At 41.3% G+C, this 15,481-nt stretch overlaps 1 protein-coding gene across 3 annotated transcripts in view; it reads right to left on the reverse strand.

The window, feature by feature from the left end:
• NHSL2 (NHS like 2) overlaps positions 1–15,481 on the reverse strand; it is a 182,413-nt gene that overhangs the window by 12,232 nt on the left and 154,700 nt on the right. For all 3 annotated transcript variants that reach the window (XM_082263041.1, XM_082263042.1, XM_082263043.1), the window contains exons 3-5: positions 12,157–12,308; positions 11,199–11,394; positions 401–586 (exon numbers count right to left, since the gene is read on the reverse strand). In XM_082263041.1, coding sequence (XP_082119167.1) covers positions 401–586; positions 11,199–11,394; positions 12,157–12,308 — 534 coding nt within the window. The remainder of the gene's footprint in view (positions 1–400; positions 587–11,198; positions 11,395–12,156; positions 12,309–15,481) is intronic.

A 15,481-nucleotide genomic window follows, 5' to 3' on the forward strand; every position in this document is an offset into this window, starting at 1 on the left:
ATTCCGTCAGTGGAAGAAATAGTGCCCTATAGGTAGTGTCAGTGGAAGGAATAATGCCCCATTGCCAGGGGTCTGGGGGGGCCCTTCATGGTTTCTTGCACCAGGGCCCTGAAGGTCCTAGTTACGCCTCTGGTCAGATCACATTGTATGGCAAATTACAGCAGAAAACCAGTAAACTCCAAGAGGTTCACATACTTTTTCTTGCCACCCAGCAAAATCCAAAACATTGGGCCATGTCTGAAGTACACACTACAATAAAAAATAAAAAAAAACTACAAAAACAGGCCAATCAAAAAAATGTTAAGGCCAAGACAAGGCTTAAATTCTGGCCTCAAATCCAAGGTCTAACTCTTTGTTAATGTTATCAATATAATAAATAACAGCATTTAAAAAAGGAAACCTGGCGTGGACTTCTTGGGCGTTAACTCAGAAGCTGCCGATCTCTTGATCTCTCCTTGATCCGGTGTCTGGTGGTGAGAGAACCCAATGATGGTCCTTCTACGTCTCAGCGTGGTTTTCGGGTTCACGGCTGTCTCTGTGTTGAACAAGGAGTGGTGAGAGCTGGCGTGTTTGTCAAACAGTTCTCCTGCAGATACAAAAAAAGGATAATAAGATCGTAAAAAAAGGAGAAGTTAACAAGATAAAAGAAAAAAAAAAAACATTAGCAACCCACAGCAACAAAAAAAAAAAAAAAAAATAGGGTGAAGTCCCTGCCTAAAACTTAACTGAACTTTTAGTTAAAATCAGCTAAAAATATTGCAAAACCATCAAAACAAAATTGTTCAAAGTTTTAAAGTTGATTTTCTTTAGAAAGGAGCCACCAAATGAGTAGAAACGCCTCTCCACTGCCAGCATGATTCAGAGAAGGACCCTTGCACTGTATAAAAGCAGTGATCTCTCTGAAGAGGTCCGATATTCCCTCTGCTGAAGCAGGCCTATGACTCTGCAATTAGAAAAGCCTGTCGCCTGCCAGCATGCCTTAGAGAAGGACCTTTCTCTATATATGGAAGCAGAGGTTTCTCTGAAGAAGTCCGATATGATCTCTGCTGAAACAGACCTATGACTGCAATTAGAAAAGCCTGTCCCCTGCCAGCGTGCCTCAGAGAAGGACCCTTGCTCTCTGTATGAAAGCAGTGATCTCTCTGATGAAGTCCAATATGCCCTCTGCTGAAGCAGGCCTATGACTCTGCAATTAGAAAAGCCTGTCCTCTGCCAGCATCCAGTAGAGAAGGACCTTTCTCTATATATGGAAGCAGAGGTCTCTCTGAAGAAGTTCAATATGATCTCTCCTGAAGCAGACCTATGACTCTGCAATTAGTAAAGCCTGTCCTCTGCCAGCATGCCTCAGAGAAGGACCTTTCTCTATATATGGAACCAGAGGTCTCTCTGAAGAAGTCCAATATGATCTCTGCTGAAGCAGGCCTTTGACTCTGCAATTAGAAAAGCCTGTCCTCTGTCAGCATCCAGTAGAGAAGGACCTTTCTCCATATATGGAAGCAGAGGTTTCTCTGAAGAAGTCCGATATGATCTCTGCTGAAACAGACCTATGACTGCAATTAGAAAAGCCTGTCTCCTGCCAACATACAGTAGAGAAGGACCTTTCTCCATATATGGAAGCAGAGGTCTCTCTGAAGAAGTCCAATATGCCCTCTGCTGAAGCAGGCCTATGACTCTGCAATTAGAAAAGCCTGTCCCCTGCCAGCATGTCTCAGAGAAGGACCTTTCTCTATATATGGAACCAGAGGTCTCTCTGAAAAAGTCCAATATGATCTCTGCTGAAGCAGGCCTTTGACCCTGCAATTAGAAAAGCCTGTCCCCTGCCAGCATGCCTGAGAGAAGGACCTTTCTCTATATATGGAAGCAGTGATCTCTCTGAAGAAGTCTGATATGATCTCTGCTGAAGCAGGCCTATGACTCTGCAATTAGTAAAGCCTGTCCCCTGCCAGCATGCCTCATAGAAGGACCTTTCTCTATATATGGAACCATATAATATGGTCTTTCTGCAGAGATCTGAAATGCCTGCTCTCTGCAGATATCTGAAGTGCAGAGAGACCACTGCTTCCACACAAAGGGGAAGTGTCCTTCTCTGCAGCATGCTGGCAGGGGACAGGCTTTTCTGCTTAGGCTGTGGCTGCTTTCTAAAGGAAAAACAACTGTAGGGCTTTGCACAACTTTTGTTTTGATAAACCATTTAGCTGATAGAAGCTGATTTTTTTTTGTAATGTGACTGTACTTGTCTCCCTTTATATTGTAAAGCGCTGTGCAAATTGTTGGCACTATATAAATCCTGTATAATAATAATTTAACTGGGCTTGAATATCTGGTGGGCCCCTGTGGGAAACAAAGATGCTCATAAGATCAGCCCAGGGGCATTAGGGTGAACCTTTCACAAAATACACATAATACAATTCTCAATATGTAAAAAAAAACAGTAACAGTATCATTTTTTAAACAAATGCACAGTATAAAAATAATAATAATAATAATAGTAATAAAAAATTCCTAATTTATCAGTTAAGTCTGGTATCTATCTGTTGCAGGGGTTATAAAATATAATGTACACCACTTGCCATAAAAATGTAATCAACAAGTAGAAAAAAAATATATTTTTTGATTTACAATTCAATAAAAATAATTAAACAAAATTACTGCTGTCCTCTCTTTTTTTTATACATTTTAGAATAATTTATTTTTATGGAATTGTAAATAAAAATGAATTATTTTTATATGCAAAAAAAGAGGTACGGTTTGACACTGGTCAGATACCGGCCACCGTAAAATTACGGACTTTATAGGCTTAGTATGGGAGACTACACATTTTTATGAAACATAATAAATTTATTATTCAACATTTAAAAAGTAGAATAATAGTTTCTGTTAAAAAAAAAAAAAAAAAAAGTAGAATAATAAAAACATATGCACAATAGCCCCCAAGACATCCACAAAGTAGTGTTACAATTGCTACAAGTGTTATTTTTCTACTTATGGAAACTGGTATCAAAAATGGTGTGACACCTAAAAAATTCCTGGTATTTGTCCCTTGCAGGAGTTATAATGTACAGTACATATTGTACAGCTGCTGTAAAATAAAGAGATGCTATGGCGACTGATATCACAATGAATTTGGCTGATCTTTATCTTTATTTACTTTAATTTATACATTTTTTTTTTTTAATTAGGTTAGTACAGTATTGATGACACATGGAGTTTATTGGAATATTATAGAAATGCAGGCTGTACTAGAATTGTATTTTCTTGTTTTTTTCTCTTTTATGTGTGAGTTTATTTTTTCAAAAAAATTAAATAAAAATGTTACATAGTTACATAGTTACATAGTTAGTGAGGCTGAAAAAAGACACAAGTCCATCCAGTTCAACCTATGATGTGTGTGTGTGTTTGCTAACCGTACATTGTGTACCCCTGTATGTTGTGGTCTTTAAGGTGTCCATCCAATAGTTTTTTGAAACTATCAAGGCTCCCCGCTGATACGACTGCTTGCGGAAGAGAATTCCACATCCTTACTACTCTTACAGTGAAGAACCCCTTACGCACTTTAAGGTTAAACCGCCTTTCCTCAAGTTTTAGTGAGTGGCCACGTGTCTTATTGTATTCCCTTACTCTGAATAGTTTGTTCCTTATGCTAGGGTCGCCAGTACAGTATTTGTACATTGATATCATATCCCCCCTCAATCGTCTCTTCTCCAGAGAGAATAAGTTCAGTGCTTGTAGTCTTTCCTCATAGCTGATGTCCTCCATTCCCCTAATTATTTTTGTTGCCCTTCTCTGGACTTTCTCCAGTTCCAGCACATCCTTCCTGAGGACCGGTGCCCAGAACTGGACAGCATACTCCAGATGTGGCCGGACCAGAGTTTTGTAGAGTGGAAGAATAATCTCTTTATTTCTGGAGTGAATCCCCTTTTTTATACAACCCAGTATTCTGTTGGCTTTGCTTGCAGCGGCTTGGCATTGCATGCCACTTCCAAGCCTGTTGTCTACCAGTACCCCCAGGTCCCTTTCCATCCTAGACTCACCCAGAGGTTCCCCCCCTAGTGAGTAGCTTGCTTTCTGGTTTCTGGCCCCCAAGTGCATTACTTTACATTTTTCTACATTAAACCTCATCTGCCATGTAGTTGCCCACCCCGTTATTTTGTTCAGGTCTGCTTGCAAGATTTCCACATCCTGTATAGAAGATATTGGCATGCCTAATTTAGTATCATCTGCAAATACTGAGATTGTACTAGATATCCCCTCCTCTAGATCATTTATGAATAAATTAAACAGGATTGGTCCCAGGACAGAACCCTGGGGGACCCCACTTTCCACACCCGCCCACTCAGAGTACTCCCCATTAATCACCACCCTCTGGACTCTCCCCTGGAGCCAGTTCTCTATCCAGGTACTCACCTTATGGTCCATACCTACCTTCCTTAGTTTGTACAGTAAGCGTTTGTGGGGAACGGTGTCAAAGGCCTTTGCAAAGTCCAGATAAACAAAAAAGAAACTGGCTGTAAAACCTTTCAGTTTGAGTGTTGTGCATCTACATTTATTAAATCTTTAAGGTTTAATTTTTAGGTGTCACACCATTTGCATTTAAATTTAAAAAATAAGTAAAAGAAACATATTTTTTTTAATTTACAAATTCATTAAAATGGTTACATAACATTCATTAAAAAAAAAGTGTGGTTACCCCTCCTTTTTCTATAAATTTTATGTATTTATTTTTATGGAATTGCGAATAAAAATGTAATATTAATTTATTTAATTTTTTTTTTTTATACATATTATTTAAATATAAATGGTGTGGTGCCTAAAAAATCTCTATTCTATTTCTATCCTTCCAGTCCAGTATTTTGGAAAATAAGATGTGGCGTCTACATTGATATTATTAAGGACAAATCTAACCATATAATCCCTGCAATGGACAGACGCATTTCCCCGCATGAGTGAAAGTTTGAGGACTCTTGTAAACAATTGCTTTTGCTGATTCTATTTCAGAGACAGGAAAGTCTTTCCATTTTGTCTGGATCGTGTGTCAGGAAGTTCACCAATAACAACTATTTTTTTGTTTTCTTTAGACAGAGCGAGGGGAGAGATAAAGGAATTCACAGGTTATGTCAGGTCTAACTGTAAGTCTCTTGGCTATCCTGTTTTGGGTTAGTTTGGAGCTAAAAAAATAAAGCTGAAATTTATGTAGAGAATGAGGAATAATAAAAACAGGAAATCAATCTCTTGGATGTTGCTCAGACCAGCCAGTCTGGTTATGCTTAATGTATTCGAGAGAAGGACTGAGGTTGAGGCAGCTTAGGTCTCCCTACAAGCCATTCTCCATGCTGTTGGATGCTAGCTTAGTCGTTATTCTGGTCTTGTGTCTTTCTGGAGTGGACACCACCATGGAAGAACAACTCTATATTATTATCCATGGTTTCGGAATGGAATGTCCACCAAGCTCATATAGGTGTAATGATCAGGTACAAGCCATTCTCCATGCTGTGGGATGCTAGCTTGATTGCTGCTCTGGTCTTGTATCTTGCTAGAGTGGACACCACCATGGAAAAGCAACTCTATATTATTATCCATGGTTTCGGAATGGAATGTACATCAAGCTCATATAGATGTGATGATCAGGTACAAGCCATTCTCCATGCTGTGGGATGCTAGCTTGGTTGCTGCTCTGGTCTTGTGTCTTGCTAGAGTGGACGCCACCATGGAAGAACAACTCTATATTATTATCCATGGTTTCGGAATAGAATGTCCACCAAGCTCATATAGGTGTGATAATGAGGGACAAGCCATTCTCCATGCTGTGGGATGCTAGCTTGGTTGCTGCTCTGGTCTTGTATCTTGCTAGAGTGGACACCACCATGGAAGAGCAACTCTATATTATTATCCATGGTTTCGGAATGGAATGTCCATCAAGCTCATATAGGTACAAGCCATTCTCCATGCTGTGGGATGCTAGCTTGGTTGCTGCTCTGGTCTTGTGTCTTGCTAGAGTGGACACCACCATGGAAGAGCAACTCTATATTATTATCCATGGTTTCGGAATAGAATGCCCATCAAGCTCATATAGGTGTGATGATCAGGTACGAGCCATTCTCCATGCTGTGGGATGCTAGCTTTGTCGCTGCTCTCCTCTTGTGTCTTGCTAGAGTGGACACCACCATGGAAGAGCAACTCTATATTAATATCCATGGTTTCGGAATGGAATGTCCATCAAGTCATATAGGTACAAGCCATTCTCCATGCTGTGGGATGCTAGCTTGGTTGCTGCTCTGGTCTTGTGTCTTGCTAGAGTGGACACCACCATGGAAGAGCAACTCTATATTATTATCCATGGTTTCGGAATAGAATGCCCATCAAGCTCATATAGGTGTGATGATCAGGTACGAGCCATTCTCCATGCTGTGGGATGCTAGCTTTGTCGCTGCTCTCCTCTTGTGTCTTGCTAGAGTGGACACCACCATGGAAGAGCAACTCTATATTAATATCCATGGTTTCGGAATGGAATGTCCATCAAGTCATATAGGTGTGATGATCAGGTACGAGCCATTCTCCATGCTGTGGGATGCTAGCTTGGTCGCTGCTCTCATCTTGTGTCTTGCTAGAGTGGACACCACCATGGAAGAGCAACTCTATATTAATACCCATGGTTTCAGAATAGAATGTCCATCAAGCTCATATAGGTGGGATGATCAGGTACAGGCCATTCTCCATGCTGTGGGATGCTAGCTTGGTTGCTGCTCTGGTCTTGTGTCTTGCTGGAGTGGACACCACCATGGAAGAGCAATTCTATATTAATATCCATTGTTTAGGAATGGAATGTCCATCAAGCTCATATAGGTGTGATGATCAGGTACAAGCCATTCTCCATGCTGTGGGATGCTAGCTTGTTTGCTGCTCTGGCCTTGTGTCTTGCTAGAGTGGACACCACCATGGAAGAGCAACTCTATATTAATATCCATGGTTTCGGAATGGAATGTCCATCAAGCTCATATAGGTGTGATGATCAGGTACAAGCCATTCTCCATGCTGTGGGATGCTAGCTTGGTTGCTGCTCTGGTCTTGTGTCTTTCTGGAGTGGACACCAAAATGGAAGAGCAACTCTATATTATTATCCATGGTTTCGGAATAGAATGCCGATCAAGCCCATATAGGTGTGATGATCAGATTATGCTTAATGTATTTGAGAGAAGGACTGAGAAAGAGGCAGCTTAGGTCTCCCTACAAGCCCTTCTCCATGCTGTTAGATGCTAGCTTAGTCGCTATTCTGGTTTTGGGTCTTTCTGGAGTGGACACCACCATGGAAGAGCAACTCTATATTATTATCCATGGTTTTGGAATAGAATGCCCATCAAGCTCATATAGGTGTGATGATCAGGTACAAGCCATTCTCCATGCTGTGGGATGCTAGCTTGGTTGCTGTTCTGGTCGTGTGTCTTGCTAGAGTGGACACCACCATGGAAGAGCAACTCTATATTAATATCCATGGTTTCGGAATGGAATGTCCATCAAGCTCATATAGGTGTGATGATCAGGTACAAGCCATTCTCCATGCTGTGGGATGCTAGCTTGGTCATTACTCTGGTCTTGTGTCTTTCTGGAGTGGACACCACCATGGAAGAGCAACTCTATATTATTATCCATGGTTTCGGAATAGAATGCCCATCAAGCTCATATAGGTGTGATGATCAGGGACAAGCCATTCTCCATGCTGTGGGATGCTAGCTTGGTCGCTGCTCTGGTCTTGTGTCTTGCTGGAGTGGACACCACCATGGAAGAGCAACTCCATATTAACATCCATGGTTTCGGAATGGAATGTCCATCAAGCTCATATAGGTGTGACGGTCAGGTCAGGTGTCTACAAGTATTTGGCCTTATCGTTATCACAGATCCTGTATCACCTACAACAACCTTGTGGTTGCTCATTCATATTTTCCCTCTCTAACACCAAAATAATAAATATATTACTCCAACATTTTCCTTGACATCCCTCCTACACATTTGCTATTCGTTTTGGTCAGAATCCAAATTCAGGCAAATTTTTGATTATTCTGAGTTTCGGATGTATCTGAATCTCCGAGGGATGAAAGTAACTAATTTTGTTGAAATTCATTACGTTTCGTTTCATTTATTTGTTTTCTAGCGATGTGCAAATTTTCAGAACAATTTCGAATTCAGATCGGTCGAAAAAAATGATTATCCAATTCAAATTCTGTGTAAAATTTAGTTAGTTTTTAAGGAAGGGGCTGGGAAACCGGCCGCCACGTCCTTAACAACCAATGGCTCCTTAGCTGTCAGTGGCTTTTCCCAGTAACAGCTGAAATGTAAACAAAAGAATGCTGGCAATGAAAAATTCAGAAAAAAAAACAGTGTTGGGGTCTCCATTGAGGTCATGTGGCCTGGTATGGTTCAAGGGGGTGGTGCTCGCTCACCCCCCCCCCTTTTCTGGCCTGCCGGACTGCATGCTCGGATAAGGGTCTGGTGTGGATTTTGGGGGGACCCCACGCCATTTTTACATTTTTTACATTTAGGCATGGGGGTTTTTGCCAGCATTCTTTTGTTTACATTTCAGCTGTCAGTGGGGAAAATTTGTGTGGGGCCCCCCAAAATCTATACCAGACCCTTATCCGACCATGCAGCCCGGCAGGCCAGGAAAGGGGGAGGGGACGAGCGAGCACCCCCTTCCCCTGAACTATACCAGGCCACATGCCCCCAACATGGCAGGGGTGGGGGTGCTTTGGGGCAGGTGGGGCTCCACCCAAAGCACCTTATCCTCATGTTGATGGGGACAAGGGCCTCTTCCCCACAACCCTGGCCCGGTGGTTGTGGGGGTGCGGGGCTGCCTAGTATGGATAGGGGGGGACCCCCAAACTGTTTTTTTTCTGAATTTTTCACTGCCACCATTGTTTTCTTTTACATTTCAGCTGTAACAGGGAAAGCCTCTGACAGCTGATGAGTCATCAGTTGTTAGGGACGTGGCGGTTGGCTTTCTGTCCCGCTCCTTAACAACCAGCTATTCTTCACACAGAATTCAGGTCGCTTGATCATTTTTCGACCGATCCGAATTCGAATCGTTCCGAAATTTGGAATTCGTTAGAAAATGAATAACTGAAACGAAACTAAACAAATTCAACTATAAAAAATTAGTAACATAACGAATCTATCCGAATCGGAACTAAACACATTTTTTTCTTTTACACATGTCTAATCCTTCTCACCAAACCTTTTTTCTTTCTTTGTAAAACTTTCACAGTAAACTGTACATTTTAACCACATAACGACCGCCCGGCACAGTTTTACTGCGGCAGGCAGCAGCTCCTGGGCAAAGTGAAGTTATGTTACATCGCTCGCTCAGGAGACTGTAGAGGGCGAGCGCGCGCTGCTGGCGTCACGCTCCTGCCCCCGCTCGTTAGCTGGGGAGCCAGTACATGTGACCGGCAGCTCCGATGGCCGCTGGCCACTCGCGATCTCCCGCAGCAGAGAGAGAAGGACAGGCGGCTGATGTAAACACAGCCGTCTGTCATTATCCTTGAAGTAATCACAGAGGCTATGTGATCCTGCTATATAGGATCGCATGTCTCTGTGAAAACTTCACAAGCCACGCCCCCTGACAGTTAGAATCACGCCCCTAGGGACACATTTAACCCACTGATCACCAGTAATGTTAACCCCTTCCCTTTTAGTGTAATTTTTACAGTAACAGTGCATATTTTTAGCACTGATTACTGTAGTAATGTCACTGGTACCCCCAAAAGTGTCAAAAATGTCAGTTAGGGGTCCGATCTGTCCGCCACAATGTCGCAGTCCCTCAAAAAAAAAAAAAAAACGCAGATTGCTGCCATTACTAGTAAAGAAAAACAAACAATAAAAATTACATAAATCTTTCCCCGTAGTTAGTAAACGTAATAACTTTTGCGCAAACCAATCAAAATACGCTTATTGTGATTTTTTTTACCAAAAATATGTAGCAGAAAACAAATTTTACATTTTTTTTTGAGAATTTCATATAAAAGACTGTGAAAAATATTATAATTTTTTAAAAAATGACGCTATTTTTTTGTTTATAGCGCAAAAAATAAAAATCGCACAAGTGATCAAATACCACCAAATGAAAACTCTATTTGTGGGGAAAAAAAGGACATCAATTTTGTTTGGGTAAAGCGTCGCACGACCGCACAATTGTCCATTAAAGTAATGCAGTGCCGAATCGCAAAATAGGGCCTGGTCATTGAGCAGCCAAATCCTCCGGTCCTTAAGTGGTTAAATTCCAGGGCGGACGGCCACTCCCCTGCAGATCATAGGACAGAAATTGTAGTCTTTCTTGACCAATCTGGTATGACTCAGCCTCATCCAGGAAGACCTGGATTCCCCAATTATGGAAGAGGAGACGATCACCGATTTGAAAGTGATGGAATCGGGACAGGCCCCAGGCCCTGATGGGTTTCTCTATTCTACTACAACAAGTTTTCGAAGCTTCTTGCACCACACTTTGTTTGGGCTTACAACTCACTCCTGAAGGGTGAGACTCCGGATGCTATGCAGGCCCATAGTACTCTGATCCACAAAGAAGGGAAGGGCACATTACACTGTTGCAACTTGCTTTCCTTGCAAAATGTAGACTTCAACATTTTTATGAAAATCTTGGCGAATCGGTTGTTGATCCATCTCCCACATGTGGTCCATGGCGACCAAGTGGGCTTTTTGCCCACTCGTGAAGCCAAGGACAATACCACAAGGGTATTGAACCTGATCCACCTGGTCCAGTCAAGGGACATACCAACCCTGCTGATCTTTGACAACAATGGAGAAAGGCCTTCAACTGGGTCAACTGGAATTTCTTGAAGGGCACCCTCCAATGTATTGGTCTTGGTCCGCAAATAGATCCACAAACTATATTCTTGCCCATCGACGTCCACCAAGATTAACAAAGCGCTCTCCCCTTATTTTACATCATGGCACAAGACAGGGGTCACCCCTAATTTTAGTCCCTATTCCTGTTTTCTTGAGAAGATCTTAACTAAACGATACATTTTGAATGATCTGGTTCCCCTTAGATGGCCCACTTGCCTTGTTTATAATCCACCACAATTGATTAACATACTTTGTAGTAACAGTCTATTTGTCTTTTTTTATTAATCACTTTAAACAGAACTTATAGAATGAAATATTTGCACAGTTTTTTTTTTTTTTTTACATACCAGATACATTTATGGGCACAACGTTGGTTTGTATGGAATTCGATTGGTGCCATCGTCTCTCTTCCGGTATAGGAAAAGGGAATGCTTTAACCCAGGCTACTTGCTTATCTGGAGTTGTAGGTAAGCTCAGACATGTTTCTCTTGGTCTCACACCTACGGTCGTACTTTCATCTTCACTCACCCTTCTGTTGCTTGGCTGTCAACAAAGAAAACAGTTAGGAATAAGGGTAATAATACAAATGTTAATTTGGAACTACAGGTCCCACTTTTCTTTCCTGAGCAATCCTGAGTGATACCAATATGAATACTCCTGCTTTCGTAAGGGATAAAACCTGTACTGAACAACCACGAACCATGAATGGGTAAAGTGACAGGGTCTCTTTAAGCTTCCTGAGAAGCAATTAAAATAAAGTGTATATTAGTGAGTTGTAGCTTTTCCAGTATAATTAAAGGATGTTTTATGAATAGCAAAAGAGTGTATATCACAAATACACTATATGGCCAAACATTTGTAGGCACCTGACCATCACACCTAAGTGAGCTTGTTGTACATCTATATACAGCCAGCATTCTTCTGGAAAGGCTTTCCACAAAATTGTGGAGGGTGTCTGTGGCAGAGTCAGCCAGGACAGGGACTTTTGGAGGGGACTGCAGGGTGGCCTCTTGCCTATAGACTATGGGCCCTGGTTTTTAGGGAAACACTGCTGTTTGGAAAGTGTATGCCTGGGGGACCCTTGGAGTGGTCTTGTTTGGATTCAAGTCCATATCTTCCCAAAACGCACAGACACTGGGAACTGGAGGTTCCATATACATATTGGGGGCATCTATGCCTCAAACCTGATCAAAAATAGACCAAGGACTAAAAAAGCCCTACCACATAGTGGCTAAATTGAGGGCTTGTATGGGGGACTTTCCATATATGGATGGTAGGTCTTTTGGAAGAATTCTGGGTACTCACCAGGTATACAAATTCAAGCCGCCTGAGGTTACTTTTTGTGGGAGTTTCAGGAGGAAGTGTTGCAGATTGTGACAAAGCCGAGTAACGGAAGGTCTGCCCTGTGACTTTAGTATCTAAATAGCGATCTTCAAATTCTTCTGCAAAACAGTCAGCTGTAAAGAGAAAGAGAGGTACAAATTTTAGTCCCATGCTTATGTCTTCCATGTGTTGTCTTTGTGGTTCATTTATGAATACATTGAAACATATTACAGCGTACAGCATGTTAAGCTCATTTTATTTTTGGAAGACCCTGTCAGGTTTTTTCTTTTTGCTGCCCGTGTCCCAGGAACACAATATGGAATAAGAGGAAATCTCTCCAGAGCAAGAGAAGAAATCTCTCCAAAAGCAAGGGAGGAAATCTTTCCAAAGAAAGTGAGGACATCTCTAGAAAGGAAGGGAGGAAATCTCTCCAAAGCAAGGAAAGAAATCTCTCCAAAGCAAGGGAAGAAATCTCTCCAAAGCAAGTGGGGTCATCTCTCCAAAGGAAGGGAAGAAATCTCTCCAAAGCAAGGGAAGAAATCTCTCCAAAGCAAGTAGGGTCATCTCTCCAAAGGAAGGGAAGAAATCTCTCCAAAGCAAGTGGGGACATCTCTCCAAAGGAAGGGAAGAAATCTCTCCAAAGCAAGGGAAGAAATCTCTCCAAAGCAAGTGGGGACATCTCTCCAAAGGAAGGGAAGAAATCTCTACAAAGCAAGGGAAGAAATCTCTTCAAAGCAAGTGAGGGCATCTCTCTAAAGCAAGGAAAGCAATTTCTCCAGAGCAAGGGAAGAAATTTCTCCAAAGCAGAGGAAGAAATCTTTCCAAAGCAAGGGAAGAAATCTCTCCAAAGCAAGCGGGGACATCTCTCCAAAGCAAGGAAGGAAATCTCTCCAAAGCAAGGGAAGAAATCTCTCCAAAGCAAGGGAAGAAATCTCTCCAAAGCAAGGGAAGAAATCTCTCCAAGGCAAGGGAAGAAATCTCTACAAAGCAAGGGAAGAAATCTCTCCAAAGCAAGGGAAGAAATCTCTCCAGAGCAAGAGAAGAAATCTCTCCAAAAGCAAGGGAGGAAATCTTTCCAAAGAAAGTGAGGACATCTCTAGAAAGGAAGGGAGGAAATCTCTCCAAAGCAAGGAAAGAAATCTCTCCAAAGCAAGTAGGGTCATCTCTCCAAAGGAAGGGAAGAAATCTCTCCAAAGCAAGGGAAGAAATCTCTCCAAAGCAAGTAGGGTCATCTCTCCAAAGGAAGGGAAGAAATCTCTCCAAAGCAAGGGAAGAAATCTCTCCAAAGCAAGTAGGGTCATCTCTCCAAAGGAAGGGAAGAAATCTCTCCAAAGCAAGGGAAGAAATCTCTCCAAAGCAAGTAGGGTCATCTCTCCAAAGGAAGGGAAGAAATCTCTCCAAAGCAAGGGAAGAAATCTCTCCAAAGCAAGTAGGGTCATCTCTCCAAAGGAAGGGAAGAAATCTCTCCAAAGCAAGTGGGGACATCTCTCCAAAGGAAGGGAAGAAATCTCTCCAAAGCAAGGGAAGAAATCTCTCCAAAGCAAGTGGGGACATCTCTCCAAAGGAAGGGAAGAAATCTCTCCAAAGGAAGGGAAGAAATCTCTCCAAAGCAAGGGAAGAAATCTCTCCAAAGCAAGGGAAGAAATCTCTTCAAAGCAAGTGAGGGCATCTCTCTAAAGCAAGGAAAGCAATTTCTCCAGAGCAAGGGAAGAAATTTCTCCAAAGCAGAGGAAGAAATCTTTCCAAAGCAAGGGAAGAAATCTCTCCAAAGCAAGGAAACAAATCTCTCCAAAGCAAGGAAAGAAATCTCTCCAAAGCAAGGGAGGAAATCTCTTCAAAGCAAGAGAAGAAATCTCTCCAAAGCAAGGGAGGAAATCTTTCCAAAGAAAGCGAGGACATCTCTCGAAAGGAAGGGAGGAAATCTCTCCAAAGCAAGGAAAGAAATCTCTCCAAAGCAAGGGAAGAAATCTCTCCAAAGCAAGGGAAAAAAATCTCTTTAAAGCAAGTGAGGGCATCTCTCTAAAGCAAGGAAAGCAATTTCTCCAGAGCAAGGGAAGAAATTTCTCCAAAGCAGAGGAAGAAATCTTTCCAAAGCAAGGGAAGAAATCTCTCCAAAGCAAGTGGGGACATCTCTCCAAAGGAAGGGAAGAAATCTCTCCAAAGCAAGGAAAAAAATCTCTCCAAAGCAAGGAAAGAAATCTCTCCAAAGCAAGGGAGGAAATCTCTTCAAAGCAAGAGAAGAAATCTCTCCAAAGCAAGGGAGGAAATCTTTCCAAAGCAAGTCAGGACATCTCTCCAAATCAAGGGAAGAAATGTATCCAAAGCAAGGGGGGAAATCTCTTCAAAGCAAAAGAAGAAATCTCTCCAAAGCAAGAGAAGAAATCTCTCCAAAGCAAGGGAGGAAATTTCTCCAAAGCATGGGAAATTCCCTCTAAGACTGTTCTCATTGCAACAGGTGCCCGGGGCCCTCTGAATTTATTGATTTACCTAAAAAGGGTGAAGCGGCAAGAGCTTTTTCCCAGGAACACAGTGTAAAACCGTAAAACCTAACATGACAGGGAGGCAGCTTGGGTCCCCTGGAGCAAGCTCGGCCCATGGTCACCAGGATACACAAAGAGGGGACACAGAAATAAAAATCTAAAAGAGTACAAACATGACACTGGATTTGATATATCAGAAGGTCGAAGAGAAGGTGCAATGGCGCTCCAGTAAGGTGTCCCTTAATAAGGGGACCCAGAGTTGAAGACCCACAAGCACAAAATCTAATGAGAGCGCCAAACAAAGGGTATAGGAGTCCAAAGATTTTTAATTTTGGTGTTAACTAAAAATGAAAAAAAAAAAACGAAACAGGCAAAGCGTATTAGGGACTGAAAGATTCCCTCCTTCTTCAGGGCTGTAAAACAGACATAATGATGATTGAAAACATATGTGGGTTCTTTTCAGACTATGGTTTTTCAACGAATATATACATATATAGATATAAAAATCATAACAAAGCTCATCATAATTAGAAATCACTTAAAACATTTTTTTCACTTATAACCAAAAAGAATATAAATAATAATGACAACTATATAAATATTAAATAAAATAACAATATTAATAATAATATAAATATTAATGTAAATAAGAATAATATAAATGTTAATATAAAGAATAATGTAAATAATAATAATAATATAAATAATAATAAAAAAAGTAATACTAGAGACCCATAAGTTATATAACAGAAACTGATCTTTTGATTAGATAACATTTAAAAAAAAAAAAAAAAAATTATATATATATATATATATATATATATATA

Source organism: Pelophylax lessonae (genome assembly GCF_965119305.1).
Source record: "Pelophylax lessonae genome assembly, chromosome: 7".
NCBI lineage: Eukaryota > Metazoa > Chordata > Amphibia > Anura > Ranidae > Pelophylax > Pelophylax lessonae.